This window comes from Mesoplodon mirus (genome assembly GCF_964341445.2).
Source record: "Mesoplodon mirus genome assembly, chromosome: X".
In the NCBI taxonomy this organism is placed as follows: Eukaryota; Metazoa; Chordata; class Mammalia; order Artiodactyla; family Ziphiidae; genus Mesoplodon; species Mesoplodon mirus.
The window spans coordinates 60024912-60046133 of NC_138981.1; the positions used below are offsets into that span (position 1 = coordinate 60024912).

General features: G+C 54.0%; 1 protein-coding gene and 1 pseudogene across 4 annotated transcripts; one reads left to right on the top strand and one right to left on the bottom strand.

Annotated features, from left to right (window-relative positions):
- The first annotated feature begins 3727 nt into the window (after positions 1-3727).
- LOC309796910 (large ribosomal subunit protein eL33-like) lies at positions 3728-4088 on the top strand (annotated as a pseudogene). The gene has a single exon. The product of its transcript is annotated as a large ribosomal subunit protein eL33-like (transcript).
- Positions 4089-4960: 872 nt separating this feature from the next.
- Positions 4961-20791, bottom strand: ZMYM3 (zinc finger MYM-type containing 3). Of its 3 annotated transcripts, none has more exons than XM_082609880.1 (25): positions 20737-20791; positions 18247-18932; positions 17203-17246; positions 16808-16880; positions 16084-16378; positions 15672-15849; positions 15100-15318; positions 14657-14807; positions 14292-14407; positions 14038-14124; positions 13760-13910; positions 13370-13542; positions 13002-13167; positions 12256-12353; positions 12011-12173; positions 11621-11733; positions 11306-11480; positions 10975-11121; positions 10173-10276; positions 9674-9842; positions 9223-9374; positions 8514-8628; positions 7673-7927; positions 6781-6898; positions 4961-6664 (listed from the first exon to the last, which is right to left on the bottom strand). In XM_082609880.1, exons 2-25 carry the CDS (start codon positions 18911-18913, stop codon positions 6472-6474), a joined length of 4122 nt encoding a protein of 1373 aa, XP_082466006.1. In that variant the 5' UTR covers positions 18914-18932; positions 20737-20791; the 3' UTR covers positions 4961-6471. The 3 variants fall into 3 exon arrangements, with proteins under 3 accessions (XP_082466006.1, XP_082466007.1, XP_082466005.1); XM_082609881.1 differs by lacking the exon at positions 20737-20791 and adding an exon at positions 19689-19811 and having other exon boundaries at positions 16808-16874; XM_082609879.1 differs by lacking the exon at positions 20737-20791 and adding an exon at positions 19689-19811.
- Between the last annotated feature and the right edge of the window lie 431 nt (positions 20792-21222).

Consider the following 21222-nt stretch of genomic DNA (forward strand, 5'->3'; position numbering starts at 1 on the left):
CAGCTGAAAACTGCAGCGCTAGAATGAACACTTAGGCCTATTCTAATCCAAAATCTGTGCTATCTCCTCTACACCAAAGTAACCACTCTAGGCTGCCTCAGTAAGGGTTTCATGACGGAGGGGTGAGGTGGGGGAAGCTCAGTATGATATGAAAATATTAAACTACTGGAAAACAAGATGTGCTTTGTGGGGGCCCTAAGGTTAAGAGAGAGAAACGGTGAAAGCTGAGGAAGGGGCTGTCCTGTGTTCAGACGGGGAAGGGCAGTCTGGAGGGAGAGGGCGCCTTCTGAGATCTCTGCCTGGAGCAGGATGCAGAAACTGTCCATCCCTGGGAAGCAAGGCAATGTGGGGAGTGCAGCCAAGATGGGGCGAGAGAGTTATTCAGAACCCCTACCTTTCAACCCCCTAAATCAAGATAAGCTTTTGAAAATTCCACCATTTCTTTCCCTTAACCTTAGGGATCCCAAACACATGCTTGGTTTTCCAGCAGTTCCCTTGCCCCTTTCTCTTTCCCCTCCGCCTTCCCTTCAAGGTGACAAAGCCTTTCATTCCACAATTAGAGACAAAAGTCTTGAAAAGCAGATACTTTGGGGCATTAACGCCAACAAAAAAAATCATTCATGCTAAAATATAATCAATTCACCAACGAAGAAAGTCTGGTAAGTCAGCCTCCCAAATCTTTCTCAAGTCCCTTTCCTCCTCAGCAGTCCCATCGTGCTGCTGCCTTCCTTCAGGCCTTGAAATTATCTCCTAACTGATAATGTGGACAATAAAAACTAATGTTTAGGGGGCTTCCCTAGTGGCGCAGTGGTTAAGAATCCGCCTGCCAATGCAGGGGACACGGGTTCGAGCCCTGGTCCGGGAAGATCCCACATGCCACGGAGCAACTAAGCCCGTGCGCCACAACTACTGAGCCTGCGCTCTAGAGCCCAGGAGCCACAACTACTGAGCCCGTGTGCCACAACTACTGAAGCCCGTGTGCCTAGAGTCTGTGCTCCGCAACGAGAGAAGCCACCACAACGAGAAGCCCGCGCTCCACAATGAAGAGTAGCCCCCACTCACCGCAACTAGAGACAGCCCGTGGGCAGCAGCGAAGACCCAACGCAGCCAAAATCAATCAATCAATAAATTAATTAATTTTTTTAAAAAGCTAATGTTTATTAAGTGCTTGCTGTGTGCTGGGCACTGTGCTAAACCGTATCTCCCTTAATCCTCACTGTTCATGGAGGTAAGCACCATTATTGCCCCAATTTACAGATGAGGAAACAGGCCACGTAGTAACTTGGTCAGACCAAACATCTAGGAAAGAAAGGGCTGAGCCAGGGATCTGGAACTCATGTCTGCCAGAGGCCATAGGCAAAGCACGTACCCATTTCTGTGCAACTGGCTCCCTGTAACTGGCCTCCCAGGTTTCTTCAGCACCCAGTTCTCCTCCACCCACCCAGACATGTTAGAGTCACCTTAAAACATGAAGCCTACCCTGCCAGTTCTTTGTGAAAATCCTTTAATGGCTTTCCACTGTTTTGAGGATAAGGTATGACTGTTTCAGTTTGCCAGGACAGGGTGGGGGGTTCCCGGGTTGCTGGGCTTTCATGGCTAAAACTGGGAAGGTCCTGGGCAAACTGAGATGGTTGGTCACCCTAGCAGGGCGTGGCATTGGATGCCTTTCACAACCTGATCCCTTCTTTCCCAGCAACAGCTCCCACCATTCCTCACCCCTTTTACTGTGCCCTCTCCATGTCCTCTGCAGCCCAACCATTCTTCCCTGAAGACACTCCGAGATCTTTTTTACCTCCATGCCTTTGTGCACACTGCACCTCTATGCTGCCTGATAAACTATCCACTCTTCATGAGAACCCAGCTCCCATAGCACCTCTGTGGTCTTTCTTGATTCCCTGGGATGGAATGAATAACAATTACCTTCTACCTTGACCATTTTATTGACATGTGAGTCTTCCCCAGGGTCAGACTAGGGTGAGGCAATCAAGGCACCTGGGGTGCAAGATTTAAGGAGGCATTCGCTCTCGGGGTTGCTCAAATGCCAACCCTATACTTGCCTGACCCCAGCAGTGAGTGCCTCCTTAAACTTTGCACCCTAAGTACCTTAATTGCCTCACCTTAGTCCCAGCCTTGGTCCTATCAGGCTGGGGAGTTCTCAAGAACAGACTCCAAGTTCTTACTCATCTTCATATCCCTAGTGATTAGCACAAGGGTGGGCACAGAGCGGAAATCTAGATGCACAAATGACATCAAACCCTTCTCCGTTCCAGTAGGGGAAGGAGGTAGGAGAGCCAGATGGCTTTGGGCCCTGCTGAGGATGGAAGAAGGTGAAAGCAAATTAACAGACTTCATCCTGGCCTGGGGTATGAGGATAGCTTTTCATCAGGTGGTTTTACCCTTGGCCCCTGGGAAATCTGGGGCTCTTCCTACTTCTCTGGTCTCTCCATCTCAGTTCCTTTCGCCGGTTAACCGGAGATATTCTCCAAGGTACCATTTTTTTGTCCTTTTCTCTTCTTATTTTCCCCTGAATGATCCTGTCCACTCCCAGAGCTTCAGCTAGGAGCCCTTTGTAGATGACTTCTAAGTTGACACCTCATGCATTATGCTGAGTGAAACAAGTCGAGATAGAGAAAGACAAATACTGTGTGATATCACTTATATGTGGAATCCAAAAAGCCAAACTCATAGAAACAGAGAGTAAAACGGTGGTTTGCAGGGGCCAGGGGGTGGGGGGGGGAGGTGTTGGTCAAAGGGTATACACTTCCAGTTCTAATATGAATAAGTTCTGGGGATCTAAGGTGCAGCATGGTGACTATAGTTAACAACACTGTATCATATACTTGAAAGTTGCTATGAGAGACCTTAAAAGTTCTTACCACAAAAAAGAAACGGTAACTACATGACAGGATGGAGGTGTTGGCTAACACTATGGTGGTAATCATTTTGCAATATATAAGTGCATCAAATCAACACACTGTACACCTCAAACTTATACAATGTTATATGCCAACAACATCTCAATAAAGCTGGAAAAAAACAGACAACTCATCTCTCTTTTAAGCCTCAGACCCACATTTCCAACTGCCTAGTTTATATGGTAATATCTAGCATCAATATTGCTTTCATATCCATTTTCTCACCTGACCCTTGCAACAATTCTGTGAGAAAGTCAGGGCAGAATATGAATGTATTTTTTAGGGGAGACACAGAAATGTAGGTTTGCTCAAGTTTTAGTGGCAGAGCTATGATTAAAAACTCAAGTTTGGGTGTTCTTTCTGTTATGCCATGTTGCACAGCCCACCACATGGATGTTTCAATGGAGTCTCAAACCCAACGTGATCAAAACCTCAACTTGGGGCTTCCCTGGTGGTGCAGTGGTTGAGAGTCCGCCTGCCGATGCAGGGGACACGGGTTCGTGCCCCGGTCCGGGAAGATCCCACATGCCGCGCAGCGGCTGGGCCCGTGAGCCATGGCCGCTGAGCCTGCGCGTCCGGAGCCTGTGCCCCGCAATGGGAGAGGCCACAACAGTGAGAGGCCCGCGTACTAAAAAAAAAAAAAAAAAAAAAAATCTCAGCTTGTTACCAACCTCCTCCTACCCCTACTCCCCTGAAAAAACAAACAAACCCAAAAAACAAAACAACGAAACCCTGCCTCTAATGTTTCCCCACTTGGTTAAAGGTGTCTCACCTTCGCTGTTTCAGGCATCTTGGAGCCTGTGGAGGCCTGCTGGGAACAGGACTTCTAAAACGACAAATATGTCTCGAAGGTTGTGGCCCAAGGCCACTTTTGCTGGCCATAAGCGGTGTCTCCAGAACCAGAGGGAGCCTACAGCTCTTCTTAAAATTGAAGGTGTTTATGCTCGAGATGAAACTGAATTCTATCTAGGCAAGAGATGTGCTTAGGTGTACAAAGCAAAGAACAACACAGCAACTCCTGGTGGAAAACCTAACAAAACCAGAGTAATCTGGGGAAACGTAACTCGCACTCATGGAAACAGTGGCATGGTTCGTGCCAAATTCCGAAGGAACCTTCGTGCTAAGGCCATCGGACACAGAATCCGTGTGACGCCGTACCCTTCAAGGATTTAAACTTACTGAAAAGTAAATAAAGTGTGGATTTGTTTTCTTGTTTTTTTTAAAAAAAGTATCTCACTTTCCCAATCATCAAGGCTAGAAACCTTGGTTTCATGCTCGATTCCTCCCTCTCCTCCATAGCCTGCAGACTTGACCTTCACAATGTCTGAAACTCATTTTGAATTCATCCTCTCTTTTGCTTCTCTATCCCCATCGAGGCTCACAGAATCTCTTAGCCACACACCTTTCACTGCTGTCCTGGCCTTCAGATCTACCCCACCCCCGATCCTTCATACTGTCCTAGGGATCTCCTCCCTAAAGCAACAGATCTGATCCTGTCCCTCCCGGGTTAGAAAATCGCAGCCTTTGATGGTGCTGGTCCCCCAACCCCTCCTACCTACTCTTGGAGGCCCGGGTCAAATGCCACCTCCCTTCGTGAACTTGCACACAACCCCCCTGTAAACTTGAAATGAGTTCCTTATTCCTCTGCTTTCCCATAGCACTAGGTATTTATTTCATTCTGCCCATCTTGCAACTAACTGTGCACCGTTCTGTCTCCCCTCTAGCCCGAGAGCCTGCTGGGGATAGGATCCCGGTCTAGTTAATCTCTGTCTTCTCCGAAACATGGAATCTAGGTCCTTAAACATAGTAGGTTCTTAATAGACAGCTGCTGAATAAATTTTTCCCTTAAGTGTTTGGAAACTTGTTATAACGAGGCCCATACTCCTAGTGGGTCCGGTCAGTGAGCTGGGTAAAAATGATTCTCAACCTGTGGTGGGACACCTCACTTCTTTATACCTTGAGAGATCTGAAGTGGTCCAGCATTGCTCCTCTATATCCCTCACCTCTCCATACACTGTTCTCCCTCCCCCAGTGAAGGCAAAAGACAATTTTAACTCTTTATTTGAAACAAACAATTCCAGAGACAGAAGGTTAGTCGTGACAACAGCTTCTCACTACAACACAAGGGCGGGCATGGCTCACTGAAGGGACAGGCCAGGCGCCTCAGAACAATATATACAATTTAAACAGTGGCTAAACTGGTGACAGTTATAAAAACACAAAAAGGAGGCGGGGGAACAGCAAAGCCAACAGGGAAAGAACTGGGTACCCCCTTTGCCAGATGCTAAGAGTTTTCTGGAACTACAGAGGCAAGATGGGGAAGAGAGGAGATGGAGGCAGTGGGGGCAGGACCCACGCCCACAGCTCCTCACCTATCCTTTGACTACAGATCCCATCCTGCATGACCCAGGGCCCACACAGGCTTGGCCTGGCTCTCACGATGGGGGAAGAACAAGAGTGGGGAACCCAGCCCCAACCCAAGTCACAAGGTAGTTTTTGCCTTGGGAACTCTGTCCACTGAACTAAAGGGAAGCAGTTACAGAAGGGGGCTAAGCATGTTGACACCATGGCTCATGCCAACCTAAGATGGCAGAGAGAGACAAAGACATAAACCAAGGGGACAGGAGTCTGCTCCCCATACTTAAGAGTCATTCTCTGCCTTTGAGGGAAAGCATTTGGAAGAATTTTTTTTTTTTTTTTTTTTTTTTTCCGGTACGCGGGCCGCTCACTGTTGTGGCCTCTCCCGTTGCGGAGCACAGACTCCGGACGCACAGGCTCAGCAGCCATGGCTCACGGGCCCAGCCGCTCCGCAGCATGTGGGATCTTCCCGGACCGGGGCACGAACCTGTGTCCCCTGCATCGGCAGGCGGACTCTCAACCACTGCGTCACCAGGGAAGCCCTGGAAGATTTTTTTTTAATTGCAGCACCAAGGGTTGATGCTTGCAGGGGTGGAGAGGGGGAACAAGGTGGCGAGGAGGTTCCAACCACCAGTTACCTCATGGGAGGGGAAGAGTGCCTAAGCTCTGTGTTTTAGGTAAATGGTCCCCTCGTTACTTTCATGGTTTCTCTCGTATCTTTCATACAAGACCCTTTAGCTTGGTACCGGGGAAGAGTAGAGAAGGGAGTGGGCACAGGGCAGAGAAGGCAGCTGGGTTCTTCCCTTGGCCAAACCTAGGAACAAGGGCCTTTACCTTTGTGGGATGGGTCAGGAAACCCAAAGCCAACAGGATCACCAGAGCCATTAATACTCCACCCAGAGTCTGGCCCCAGGAGAAGGGGTTTACTCTGAAACATAAAGAAAATGGCCTAGCTGGTTTTTGCCCATCACTGGGAGACCAGTCCCTCAGTACAGAGAACTGGGGCCCTGTGGTTGTCAAGTGGTTTGGGAGAAGACAAAAGCCAGGGATTCCTAGGGAAGGCAGGGAATGGATGAGTAGAAAAGGGCAGTCAGGGCCCTTCAGAATGAGTAGCATTGGTTCCTGGGCCAATCGCCCTGTGGGACGTGGCCACGGGACAGACATTGGTGTGAAAGATGGATCCGGGCAGCACGTGGGCTTAGTCCAGGTCTTCCTCCCCGGGACGACCCAGCTCCTCATAAATCTCACGCACAGCCAGAATGCGATTGAGCATGCTCTCCAACATGCTGCGGTCCATGGGGATCACAGAATACCAGAGAGGTGACTCGGCGATGCAGGACCGCTCGGGTTGCAGGTAGAACACATCGTTGCGAGTCCGGAGGCTTTCAGGACTGCAATGGTGGGGGTGGGGGTGGGGGTGGGGCGGGAGGACAGAGATCAGTTCCTGGGCGAAGTAGAGCCTGTGGGTCCCGCCCACAATGCCATTCCTGCGAACCTGCCAACTCACCATTTTGAGAGATAGAATTCATAGAACTTGACAGGGCAGCGGAGGGGATTCATGCGGTTCTCACGCTGCTCTAAGATGGGGGCTTCGTCTTCTCTCTTCCGTTTCCCAGGACCAGTGTCTGTGGAGGAGACGAATGAACCAGACTCCTTAAAAGTGCAGTCCCAACGAGGCACTTCCAAGAGCACAGTCCAGGGCACGGGGGGAAGGCCTCAGGACACAAAACAGTCTCATGGAGAAATAAAGGCAGAAGAAGAGTCTGTCAGTCTCTCTGTACCAACCCAACGCTCTGCAGGGTGTTGCTCTGCAGTGTACCCTGGTTCTCACTGCTAAAGTCTCCATCATCTTCCCCAAGTTGATTTCCTGAAGAGGTGATCTCAGAAGTTACATGGAAAAACTGACAAAACAGACCCTACTGCAAGATTGGGGTTGCCTTCTGGGATAAACAGCGATGGCCCCAGCCCCTGGCACATTAGTCCTGGTAGAGGCTCAGGTTCAGAAGGGACCTTGGGAACTGATTCCAGGGCCAGAATGGAAACCAAGGTGCTGTGGCAGTTATGCTCACTAGCAAAGAGCGATGGAGAGGCTGTCATTCACTCCTGTCAACTCTTCCCCTCAGCCAAACACACCCAACAGTTTCCCACCTGTCCAACCCCACCCCAGCCCCAAAAGTAAACTGCCCTGAAATGAGGAAAAGTGGGAAACAGGCAGCTGGGTGACCTCCTATTTATGCAATAGCCACTGCCCATCAGATTGTTTTCATCTTTTCTGCAAACCCAGGAACGGAAGGATAGAGAAGCTGGGGGCAATGGAGAGGGCCAACCTGGTGGCACGGTGGGGCACGGAAGGGGAAAGCAGAGAGGGGGGAAAAGCAAAGGAGGGGGCAGCTTCATACCTCGCCCTTTCCTCTGGCGGACAGGGGCGTAGTAGCGGATGCTCACCACCTTGGTGGTGCCCCGAGGGGTGGTACACTTGCGGGACTGCCGCACCACGTTGGTGAAGGAGAGTTGCATGTGTTCCTCAGCCGTCTGCAGCCCAAAAAACTTAGTGTTGAAGAACATGAGGGTGTTGAGAAGGACAAAGGGTGAGTAGACCCCCAGCTGCTTACACTCCCAGAGGTGCTCTTCCTCCACTCGGGAGAATACCGTATCTGCAACGGGCAAGGGGGAGAGGCTGGTCAGGAGGGACTGACTACACAAACCCAACCGCTTCTGCTCCCACATGTCCGGCTCACAAGCACTGGGCACGCCAGACTCATTCGGTGAGGGACCGTTGCACGTAAAACCCTGATGCCTCGCTATACTGCACAGGAAGGCTGGATTTTGCGGTTTGTTTTGGTTCGGTTTTGGGTGGGTTTTTTTGGGGGGGATATTTTTTTTAACAGTTTCCACCTGCATTCAGAGCTTCGCTCACCATCCTCAAGTTACAGGCAGGTCGATGTAAACCTTGAGGAGTCCCACAACTTCTTCCTTTTTTTCCCTTCACTTATCACTCAAACCCTGGTCACCATTTTGGGTCCCAGAGATAGCTCTTCAGACCTAAGTCCTGATCCCCTCCTTATGTTCAAGGACAGGGGCTCTGGCTCCTCTAGCTCTTAACCCTGAGGCACCCTACTACACACGTCTATGCTCAGACCCTTCTGTGAAGAGTGGCAGACCCAAGAGCCCTGGGCTCAGAATGGTGCACTGGAAGAAAGGAGGAAAGGGCGGAGGGGTTGCTAAGTCCCTGTCCCTTACTGTTGGGGAGGAGTGTGGGCTGCCAGGTACTCAGAGACTTGTTGAGTTCTTGAACAAAAGTCAGGTAGTAAAGGTCCGTGAAAATGTTCACCATTCGGTTATTTTCCAACAAGTACTGGAAAAAGAAAAACAGACACACATAGAGCTAGACTCTAGGCCCTAGAGGAAAGACGATGAGGCCAAAGGCCCCACGCATGGCGACCTTGATGGTTAGGAGCCCGTGGGAAACAGTTGCTGGATTTAGTGATCCAGAGTGGTTCTCCCCAGGTATACCTACAGCTCTGAGGAGCTGAGGCCTTGCTGGAAGAGGAGGAAGTCTGGAAGAGATGTGTCACAGCCGCTTCTTCACAAGCCCAGACCCCCTTGTCAGCTGAGGCACGGCTGACGTCTCCCAGTGGGAACCAAACATTACCCCACCACTCAGGGAACCCAGCTCTGCCCATCCCTCCCCTCCTAAAGTGGGTTTCAGGATGACAAAGGGGCCCGCAGAGCAATGAAGACTGCTCCTTGGTCAAAAGTCCTGGAACACAGCTTTGATTTTAGAAGAGTATTCTCATTTCTTGTCGTGTCTAGAGTAGGAGATGAAAGGCAAGCTGCCTGCTCAAGGCAGGAAACAAGGTGAGGAACAGGGAGTGGGACAGGATCATTTCTGGTGGGACCCTGCCTGCTGTGTTAAGTGACGGCAAGTGAGGCAGGGTGCAAGGGGTACCTGTTGGATGCCAAGACACAGATAGTAGATACTGTCAGGTTCGTATCGTTCACCGTTGGGTCGAGTGATTTCTCTCACAAACTGGGCCAGACCGTAGTTGAGCTCAGCAGCTGAGCAGGCCAGAATATCCTCTTTGATACGCATAGGTTTGGCTGCAGTGATACACAGTGGAGGTGGCTGGCATTAAGACAACTGCACATTAAGAATTTCCTTTAGCTCCACCGTTAACCCCTCCACCCCTTAGTCACGTCCAGCTCCAGAACAAACCCACCAATTACACAAAGAGCCCTCAGCCTTGAAACCTAGATGGCATCTCCCCTTATTCTGCAACTCCTCCTCATCTTCACAGGATACCCTTAAGTGATCACAGCCCTATCACTTGTAGACATCTACAGCTGAATCACAGCCCTGCCCCTGCTCCCTTTCCCCTCCTCCCCCCCTGGGTACTTACGGCCAAAGCGCAGCTCATCACCCTTGCTGGTTTCTCCATTGGCGTATTTTGACTGCACCCAGCACTTCCAAGCATTGACACCATATGAATAGTTGAGTCCAGTACAGCTAGGCTGGCTGCTCATGGAGTCCCGGGAACAGCTCTCTGAAAGCACCAGCCGCTTTTGACCCTGGAGGGGAAGAGAAAGGAGGGAGTGGTGGAGGTAAGGCCAGGGCACCATGGAAGCTAGTCAGGACAGTGTTCACCACCAAGGGAGGTGGGGATTGATGAAAGAACACAGCAAGCTTCCACAGCGCAGAACCCCAGGAACAGCTCTTATAACCTCTGATGAACTGGGGAGAGAGCAGAGTTTGGCTGTACCTTAGCACTCACAGTGGTGGAGAAAGGAGGCTAGGGAAGGTGAAACTAAGGCTGCTGACTTGGCTACGAAAAGCCACCCCCCACCTCGCCCTTTGAGCCTCCATCCCTCTTCTGTGGATACAGCAGCCCCAGCCCTCACCTTCCTCATGGTTCGGGGAAGGTCTTGTTCAGTAGACACGTCCTCAGGCCCTACCAGGCCACAGTCAAACAGGAAATCTACGCTGGGGTTAATATCCAAAGGATCTAGAGGGGAAAGGAAGAAGAAATCAATTTTCTAAGACCTCAACCCTGTAGTCCTCACACCCCACCCTTGCTACTCGTTCACCTGACTCGAGATGAGCCTCCCAGACAGCTTCATCATAGTCACCAGGACAAAGCTATATACTGAGAACGTGCTCAGAGGCACATACACACAAAAACTCACAACAATGGGAACGTTCCTAGCACTATTGAACTGTAAACTTTTAAACGTGGTTAAGATGGTAAATTTTATGTTATGTGTTTCACCACAATTAAAAAACAACAACAGGGCTTCCCTGGTGGCGCAGTGGTTGAGAGTCTGCCTGCCGATGCAGGGGACGCGGGTTCGTGCCCCGGTCTGAGCCTGCGCGTCCGGAGCCCGGTCCGGGAAGATCCCACATGCCGCAGAGCGGCTGGGCCCGTGAGCCATGGCCGCTGAGCCTGCGCGTCCGGAGCCTGTGCTCCGCAACGGGAGAGGCCACAACAGTGAGAGGCCCGTGTACCGCAAAAAACAAACAAACAAACAAACAAAAACAACAACAAGATTCAAGCATAGAATAGTCTGCCTGTCCCGGTATCTCTGGTACCGCTCGTTGTGACAGTCTTCTGTTTAGGGTCATGCTTCAGGTAACAAGGAACACTCCTTTCCTGATGGCTCAAATGCTACTGTACACAGCGGGCACGCCCTGAATCCTACTCACTCTTGGGGAAGTCCGCCTCCAAGTCTTGCCCAGGCTCATCCAACACGTTGGCCATCTTGACGGCCATGGCCAGGACATCATCCCGAGCTGGCCCAAACAGGTCGCAGTCTTCCAGAAGTCCCTCTGCACTCTGGTTGCTCACGAGATCTGGGAGGCAGAGAGGTTGGCTTAGTCCCTGCAGCTCCTACTTGGCGCCCTCAACTGGCTTTCAGGGGCTGATCCCAACTATTCCCCCAACCCGTCAGGCACCAAGATCACCACTCTCCGCCCCCTTAGGCAGAGACAGACTGGCAGCACCCTGTCTCCCTCACCGCCGCTGTCCATGGCATACCACAAAGGTCAGATGAGGCCTTGTCTAACTCCTCGGCCTCTGCAATCATTTCTGCCATAGCCAGGATGTCGGCCTCCAAGGGGTTAGAAGGGATCTTCACCTTCAGCTCCTCGATGGTCTCCACAATCTTGTCTGTGCTCTCCAAGGTAGTGGGCAGGAACATGGGCACAGGCACCTGGAGGCACGAATCCCAACTAAACGCCAAGAACCACACCAGCAGATGAGAGGAACGGCTGGTGAGAGGGAGGGGGCAGGGTGGGTCTCAAGCCTGGGAGGGTAAAGGAGGCCCCCACCAGGAAGGGCAGGAAAACTTACCGGGATAGGCATTGAGAAAGGCACCGGGACTTTCTGGCAGTACAGATGCATAGGCACTGGCACAAAGATGGGCACTGGGATGGGCAGCACGATCACCTGTGGCTTCCACTCTTCTGCTGACAAAAAAGGGGTCTTCTCAGAGCGCCTGCCAGATGGGTCACATCTGACCCAGGACCTGGTGCTTGTCACCCCCGCCAAAGCTCTAACATGTGCTCAGTGTCACAAAACTGCCCTTGAACCAAATGTCGAGAGACAACTCTGGGATTCTAGGACGACAATATGCAGGACGCTTCGGCCACCTAAGAAACCCCCTTGTCCAGTTCCCAGGCACAGGGCTGGAGGCCCAAGACCATGGAATACAGCCTGTGGCATCTCAGCACCCTCACTCACCTGTCTGACTCCCTTTGGACTTCATTTCCACCTTGCAGGAGACCCCCCGATTCTGCATCAGTGGTTTACACATGGCAGCTTTGTTTTTGCGGGGTGTTGCTGGGGGCGGTGGGGGTGGAGGAGGGGTGGGAGCAGCGGGGGCTGTTCGGATCTTCACAGGGATCTGCAGAGACAAAGGAATTTTAGTGCTGCTGACTACGGTGCCCTCCTCTGCGACCATCCTACCCCCTGGCTTTTGCCCTGACCTTGCCCAGATTCCCATTTTCCTCTGAGGTCTTTACAGTGTTGCTGTTCTCCACTTTGGTTTGAGAGGGTGTCTGGGGCTTCGCCTCAGAAGACTGACCTGTAGATCAAAGCAAACGAAAGCTCTCATGTGAGGCACTAACTCTCCGTTTTCCTCACCCCTGCTCCAGGAGAGCTTCATTAGAGAACACCAAATACGAATGGGAAGTCTCAAATTTTCCCTCCACTCCCACCCCCAGGTCTAGTCTTCTCTAGGTCCCAGCAATAGTGGCCAAAAAGATTCTTTGCTCATGGCTGCCAAGGATGAAAAACAGTGTCCCCCCAATGACCCATAATTTAAGGCCTTCCATTTAGATGGCCCTCAGGAGTTTAGTGCCCCTGGAGTGCGGAGGGGCCAGGGTAACATTCTAGAAACAACAGCCTTCACTCTCACTAAAGGCAGAGCTTATGCCAACACTTCGTTCTCTCTTAAAACTAACCACAGCCCCCATATGCCCCACCCTACCTGGGCAGGTACCCATTCCCTACAGTAAATCCCTTATAGAAAATCAGTAGGATCTAACTCTCAGAACCTTTAAACGAGACTCCTCTAGTACCTCTACAGTCCAAAAGCTGAAAGAGAATGCAGTACCAGGACATCTGGCCAGGGATGAGGTGAAAGCGGGAGAGGAAGAAGAAAGGGGCCAGGCCCAGGATCAGAAGAGTGCAGGCCAGTTCTAACAGACTGTGCCCCCTGCCCGGGACTCACTGTTCAGGAGGCTCTCGGGCCCACTCTGGGTATCCAGGTTGGGTTGGTTCTGCTGGCTGTAGAAACGCAGCAGACACTGTTGGTTGCAGAAATGACGGATCTGCCCACGCCAGTGGATGGTCTCCAGCAGCTTCCCCTGGCGCTTACAGGCATGGCACCGGGCAGCCTGAGGGTGTCAACAGGATGGTCAGACCTGCCTCCTTAAAATGTGCTGGGCCCTTTGCCCTGGGATAAGCCGTGCTGCTCCCCTCGGGGGCTGGGTAAGCCGGAGCCCCCTCCCTGGAGATCGGCCCACACCCTGATGGCAGCACAAGAGCCCGTGCTCCCTGCCACCTTTTCCCGCCTTTGTAACGTGCTGCCCCCCTTACCTTGCAGTACCACAGCAGGTACTTGCTCTTACAGTCCTCGCTGCAGAAGTCCCAGGTGCTGCCATCCAGCTGCTCGGTGACTCCGCGCTGGCAGGTCTGGGAGCAGTAAGTACAAGTGATGCAACACAATCCCAGCTTCTTAGTGAAGTCCTGTTTGTACAGCAGCACACAGCCTGGAAACGGGGCGAGAGGGAAGAGTCCAGAGACGCAGAAATCTCCATGGCCGTGAGACCCAACCTTGGCAAGGCGGTGCACCTGAAACCTCTAACCACCTCCCGTGCCCAAAGCCCGGGGACAGACGGGGTAGAGCGTGCGGAGCAGAAGGCCCCGGCCCCGCGGGCCACACTGCGAGCTCTCCTCGCTTCATCTGCCCCTTCCCCGTCTCCTTACCTTCGCTGCAGAAGCTCTTCTCCACCCCACTGAATCGGAGCTTCTCGTGCAGGAGTTTCTCCTGCCGGCAGTGCTCACACTGGGACACCACACCCCGAAGGCGCTTGAAGTCCTCACAGCAATCACGGCAGCAGAACTGGAACACCTGGTCCTGGGACGGGGGCACAGGGTGGGGAGGACAGGGCTGTGACATCTGGACCTGGCGAGAGCCAAGTGGAAGGACCCCTTCGGACAGATGTCTCTGTGTAGCAAGATGTGGGTGGGGGTGGGGATCTTACCTGCCAGTCCAAGACCTCAGGCTTGCCACTGAAGAGGCTGTGGCAGTAGTGACAGCTCAGGTGAATGCCCCCCTCAGGGCTTGTGCGCTGGAGGGAAGGAAGACAAGTAAGGGAGGGGCAAGATGTGTGTGGTGGGCGGGTAGGGGTAGGGGAAGTCAGGCTTTTTCTTTGCTCTGCCCAGGCCTACCTACCCCAAATCTCATACCCTCTCTACGTCGCCACACCCTTTATCCCTGGTCCAGGGTTTGGAGTACCTGGAACTTGGTCCAGCAGCTGGGGCTGCAGAACTGGTAGACTGTGCGATCAACCTTGTTGTAGTAACAGGGGTCAGAGAGGCTGCGGCGGCAGAAGCTGCAGGGTCGGGGAGGGCCTGGGGCATAGAGAGAAAAGGAGAGAGAGAGAGAGAGAGAGAGAGAGAGAGAGAAAGAGAGAGAGAGAGAGAGAAAGAGAGAGAGAGAGCACACAGAAGGTGTAAGGCAGTGCAGAGATGGAACAGGAAACCCACGGGAAGATGTGGTTGGGGCTGAAGTCGGGCAGCAGGGGTTACTTTAGAAGAAGGGAGTATGGGAGGTGGAAGGAAGGCCAGCAGGGGTCTCAGAGAAGAGGGCTTTGCACCTACCAGTGAGCCCTGCCTGCTTCACTTTGTAAGAGGTGGTACAGCACAGGGAACAGAACAAGCTGGTCTTGCCATTACGGTCCACATGGGATAGCATCTCAAAGTTCTTACACAGGGTCTTGCACCAGACACATGGGTACACCCGTGTGTTTTTCTGTGAGGATGGGGAAGGAGAGGCTGAGGCTGGATTTGTCCCTTCACTTTTATTTTTTTAAATTTTTAAAACATGAAATATTTCAGGCATACAAAAAAAGTATAGATGATGAGATAACAAAGACCTGTGTATCCACCAGCCAGCTTCAAAAATAAAACATAACAGATACAATGGAAACCCCCTTTATTTGTTTTATTTCTCCCAGCCCTCGACCCGTCAGGCACCTTTATTTCTCACCCAAGGACCGCACCCCCTTCCACAGCCCTCTAATGCACTACTCCCTCGGCCCCACCTTCTTGTACGCCCCCAAGCAGGTTGTGTTGCAGAACCGCTTTTGTTGGCCCTCGTGGAAGAGGAGCTCGGGGCCAGGGCTCCCGGTCTTGGTGTAGATGTAAGCCCCACACTGGTCACAACAGTTGGTTTTCAGTCCCTTGTTGGCCCGGAATTTGGAGAAGCAAGAGTCGCTGCAGAGCCGGTGCACCACGCTGCCATTGCTGACCTCGTGCAGGACCTGCCACATACACACACACACACACCCTGAGCTGGGGCCTGGCCACCACCACCCACCCTAGTGCAAGGATGGCCCGCCCCGCCTCACCCTAGACCTTCACAGCAGACAGTGGGCCCAGGGACCCCCCAACCTGCACATCGGGCTGCCGACTTGATGGTGAGGTCCTGGGAGGCAAGGAAGGCCAGCTGCACACATCCTGGAGAAGCTCTATCCTTGAATACGCTCCCTCACGATGGCTGCTTCCCCTCCCCACTCCCCTCTTCCACAGGGCCTGGCCCCTGCAGCCCCAGGATTGCAGGGGCAGCTCAGGGCTGGCCAGGCTCTGTAAATTAGCCCCCATCGAGCTTCCTCACCTCTCCAGTCTTCTGGCATATACTGCAGCGAGTGGCATCGGCAGGATCCCCAGACTGGGGGATAGGGCGCTGCTGCTGGGCCTCATAGAGAGAGAGACAGACAGACGTGCAGAACTCATGGAAGGAGCCTCCTGAACCAGTCTGCGCCACAACTGAGTCCTTGGTGTTCCAGATCTCCCTGGAGGTGGGGACAGGTTTGCACATTCACTCAGTACCACCCTCTCATTTCATCAGCCTCCACCCCCCCTCCTCTGGGATCAAGGACAACAGAACCAAAATACTCTCGGACCCCCTCCCTAAATCACCTCTCTCCCAGTTCCACTTTGCTAGGTCCTTGCCAACAGAGTCTCTGTCTCACCCTTTACTCCAAGCCTGATCCCTGCCCTCCCCACAGCCCGGGACCCTCACGTACTTCTTGCAGAAGGTACACGTCTTTTTGCCGGAGGGCTTCTTGGAGAAGGTGGTGAGACAGGATGAAGAGCAGAAAAGCTGTGGCAGCCCCTTGCGCTGGTAGGCTGTCTGGCCCTTCTGCAGGGGTGTCCGGCAGTGGGCACAAGTCATCTTGGTGCCTACCGCTGAGCGCCCAGCCCTCTGTGCCACGCTCGAGCGTAGGGACATGCGAGGAGAGCGCCGGGGCCGGAATGGCACAAAGTCCTCATCGTTGGGGTCATCTACCATGGCATCAGAATCCTCATCTGACACTGGAACTGAGGAAGAGGGGGGAGGGGCAGGGAGAAAAGGCTGAGGGACCAGGCCTTCAGCCATCACCTGACCAACAGGTAGCTCAGCTGATCCTGGGATCCCCAATCCCTGTAGTTCTTGGCTTTATACCCGCCCCTATTACATTGGAATCTCGAGCCACCCGGTGTCACTCTCCCTTAGTTACTCTGTAACCTCCCAGGGAGGGGAAGGAAGGGATCCAAGTGAGAATATTCAGGGACAGGGATGGCAGAGCTGAAACAGGAAACTCCATTCTCACTGCTCTTGTTTTCAATTTCCCCCACTGCCCCTGGTTCCCATGCCAACCCAGAGCAGAGACAGGCGCTTTGCACTCTGCAGAGTGCAGCGCTACAGGAGCCCTGAGATCCCTGGCCCGCCACATCCCACTGGGTCACACTTCCTCAAGGCCTACTCACTGCTCTCAGTGGAATCCACAACCTCAGGTTTTGGAGGCTCTACTCTTCTAACGCGCTCGCTTCTCTTCTGCACCTTGGAAACATGGGGAGGGGAGGAAAGCTGACACCAGGGGCAGGCTAAAGGGCCAGCTGCACTAGTACAGGGTTTGGGGGGGGTACAGAAATAGGAGGGGGAAGGGAGAGTAGGGACCCTTGGCCCTGCGCTTAGGAGGAGGGGAGAAAAGGAGGCTGGACTTTCTCCTTAAGAAGCAATAGACACAAGCGCTCCCTCCCTCCTCCTAACTCTCCTCACACACACCCTCCACAGAGCAACATCTGGGAGGGAAAATGAAGGGTCTGTCCTTCCCAGAGCTACAGGGGGAACCAGACTCCTTCCAATCCCCTCCCCCCCTCACCCTCTCAGGCGGCTTCTCACTCGCCTTCCCAGTCAGGCCATCTCCTGCAAAGGAAGCAGAAAGCAACCTAAATCTTGAGCCTGCCTTCACCACCCCCTCCCTGGCCCAACCCCCGCCTCCATTCCTGGGGAAGAACTTACTCAAAACTGAAAGGGAAAACTCGAGTGCCTGTGGCTTCTTGGGGCCCCTCTCAGGGTTACCTTGAGCTCTGCACTAAGCGGGGGGGCGGGGGGGGCGGGGGGGGCGGCACGCAGCTATTCTCCATGAAAAAAATCCTACCTTCCCACCAGCTTTCTGTCCCAATCATTGGGAGTTAAGGCAATACAAGTAACACACCTTTCATCAAGCATCTATAGTTTATCAACAAAAACAAATGCAACCACCCAAAGGCAGCAAGGGAAAAAGGAAGCATTAATGTATGGGGAGGTTCCCCCGATCTCAGGTGGTTACATAAGCCCTAAGACCCTGGTCACAGCCTGGGAGAGGCACAACACTAGGCAGAATTGGGGAGAAATGCGAGCCTCTCAAGTCTAGGCTGGCCCTCCCCTATCAGAGACACAATCCTAGGCCCTGCATGTCTACCATTCCTCTGAAATCACTATGCACTTGGTGGCTCCAGAGCCTAGTTATCATTCATCAAACCCAGAAACCCCAGTCTCATCTAGAACAAAACAGCTAGAAAGATCTTAGAACCAAGAAGCCTGGTGTCCTCCCCAAATCCCGAAGGAAGGAGGACCCTGGTACCAAAAGCCCACTGGGGGAAGAAAAAGGGAACCTCTGCCACCGAACCCAGTCTTCTCAACCCACCCCCTGAAACCTCACCCCTATTTCTCCTCCACAGCCACTGAGCTCCCCCTACCCCTACTTTCCTTAACCTTCTTCACCACACCCCCACTCCTCCTTCCAAACTCCCAACTCCTCCATACATATCCCTACTCCTATCTCTCCACCCTCCTCCCACAACTTCTTCCCCAAACACACAGCCACCCTCCTTACCCCCACCCTCTCCCCATCCTTGATTTTCCAGCTGATCAGGCAACCTACCTGGCAAGGAAGGGTGTGCAGGGGGGCTAGGGCCCCCAGGTTTAGTCTGAGAACTGTTGATTCCATCCCCCAGAGTCTCTCCCACTGAAGGGCTGGGGGGGCCATTTGGGCTCTGTGGCTGCCCTTGGGGAAGCTCCTCCTCCTGCCCAGGGGAGCCCCTTCGCCCTGTAGCTATGGAGGTGGTCTCCTCCTCTTCAATATGTGGGGACTGCAAGGTTATTGGAGAATCTGGAGCCAAAGGCTCTAGTAGCCCCTCAGGTGAAGAGGGATTTGCCCCAGCCCCTGGGTCAGGTGGCACCACCTCAGGGGTCTGGCCCCCTGGTCCAGGCTCTAGGGTCTGATCTCCTGAATCCCATGCAAGGGTCCCCTCAGGACCATGGTCCACCTCTGGGGGGGAGGGGGCTTTATAGAGCAGCCCCCCCAGCCCCAGCAGCTCAGTGGCTCCATCCAGGACTCCAGGGTCTTTTTCCAGGCCAGCAGGGGTATCAAGCAGGTCCAGGGCTCCTGAGGATGGAGAAGGGCCAGGGGGGGCCCATCCTCGAGTTGGGGCAGTCTGGGATTCCAGGAGATCCTCTCCAAATTCCATGTCTACTGGAAGGTCTCCAGCCAGGGGCTTCTCTGGCAGGGTCAATGGGTCAAACGGACTGGGGAAATCACTGGGGTCCATGAGGATGACTGGATATGGGCTGTAGGTTAGGGGTAGAAAAGAGGACAGAAGAGGTGGTCTTCGCCAGAATTCCTTCTTATATAGGCTCTGGGACACACCCCATCATCCACTTGGATTTCTCTTGAATCGCCCCCACCACAACCGACAAGCATTTCCACAGGCTTTACTGCAAATGACCACTCCCCCCACCAACATACAGCGCCCCCTGTGGGGAGAGGCGTTCCCCGCCCTGGCCCTGTGCCCCACTCGCCAGGCAGTCCGTCGTTCCACCCGCCCGCCTAGCCCCCGCCACCCCACTGCAACTCCCAGTTCCCCTCCCCCCTCACCTTTCACTCCCCCCCCCACAACTCGGGCTGAACGCCCCCTTAGAGTCTCCCAGGGCCGCTGCCAACAGGAGCCTTTCCCGCCCCCGCGATCTCAGTTTCTATCCCCTCCCCTCTCTCCTAGAGCCCCCCAGTTCCCCAGTCTTTACCCACCCTGTCTGGCCCCACCCCCCCTCCCCGCGTTGCATGGTCCTCCCTCAGCCCTTCCCTCGCCCCCACAAACTGCCCTTCCTAACCCCTCCCCCCAGTTACCTTTCAGGGTCGCCCACTTCCTCAGCCCAGTCCCCCTTTCCTATTGCTCCCCCAGTCCTCCTTCTCCTGTTGCCCACCCCCCACCTCAGGCATTTACAGGAAGACATTTTGGAGCTACGATCTCTCCTTAGACCCCCCTCCCGGCTACTGCGAGAACCCGCCTGCAGGTTCGGTTCGGCTTGATCAGGCTCGACCCCTACCTGCGGCAGGGTTAGTGTAACGGCTACAAGCCTAGAACTGCAGACAGCGACGGCCCCGCGCTCCTTCTCCACCTCCCTCCCTAGCAGCCGGGACAGGGGTCGCGGCCCCTTTAAATGGCAGCGCCGCTCACAGCGCCCAGCGCTCTGCACCAGGCGGGCGGGCGGCGCCAGCAACCAACCCCATTGGCTGGCTCGAGGAGGGGGCTCGCGAGACAGCGCCGGCCCCCGGCGCGAGACTCCCAGCCCAGTGGACGCCTGGAAATTGTGGAGTGGAACGTCGGCACTGGAGATGGAGCTTGAGCCCCCGCCCGGGGCCCCGTTAGTTGAGGAGGAAAAGCTAGCCTCCGGAGCTTGGAAGCCCGCCCCCGGGGAAGGCGGCACCCCCTCTCCACCAAAGGGCCGAGTACACTGACCCACAAAAAACAGATCTACGCACCTGCTTCCCTTACCTGGCTTGAGAGTCTGGCCCCCGTCAACACCCGTGCCCGCCCTACCTCCTGGAGCCCACTCTACCCGTGATCCCCTCCTCTCATTCAAATGGTTCCCGGTCCCCTCCCCCTCCCCGTGTCTCTCTCCGCTTCCCACTCGTGTTCAACCCCCCGGCGTCCGCCCCCCTCAACAGTCCCTACCTACGCCATGCCGCAGGCGCCTGCCAAGATTACCCTCCCCCCCAACCCCACCTCTTCGGGGCCCGCCCCCTGGGCGACTGTTGGGGTAATGAGTGACAGCGAAGGGTGGGGGGAGGCAGTGACCCAACCCTCACGTGCCCCTCCTCCCCTTGTCTGCAGCCTCGGGCCCCCCTAACCATTCTGAGACTCAGAGTTGTGGGGTGTCTTAAGCCTGGTCTCCAGCCACCCAGGGCGAGTTAAATGGCTCTGGCTCAGTGACAACGCCTATGCAGTAACCGTTACTGCCTGATGACCCCAAAACCAGGTCCTGCAAAGACACTCCCCCACTCCTTCCACGGTCTTAGGGTAAGTTCTGAGATCTTCTCCCTGAGTCTTCGCGCAGGAGCCCCCAGCGTTATCTCTTCAGTAGTTTTCCTCACCGAGGCCGACAGCTCTCCTTCCTCCTTTCTCTGTCTCTCTGTCTCTGTCTCCCTCCCTCCCTCTTTCTGTCCTTGTCCCTCTCTCTCTCTTCCCCCCCGCACTCTGGCGCGCACTCTCTCTCTCCCGGTCTCTTTTTTGTCTCGTCTGTCTCTCAGGCTCTCTTAGGCACGAGCACGCACGCGCGCGCGCACACACACACTCCCCCTCCTGGATGGTCCTTAGCGTGTGGGTGTGGCTGGGGTTGAAGCTAGGGAAGTGGTGTAGGGGGAGGGGGCCATTACCATTAGGCCTACTGGCTTTAAAAAATGTGTGCCAGGATCCATTCTCAGTCCCCATTAGAGTTAGAGCACTTTACAATCCCCGCTCTCTTCACTTTCCCCCTTCCGACCCCCAAGTGCTGGAGAGTATTTAGTATCTGAGATACTAGAAGAGGCTCAGGCTGGAAGGGAGTCCCATCACATTTTTAGGTTTGGTGTCCAGTGCCT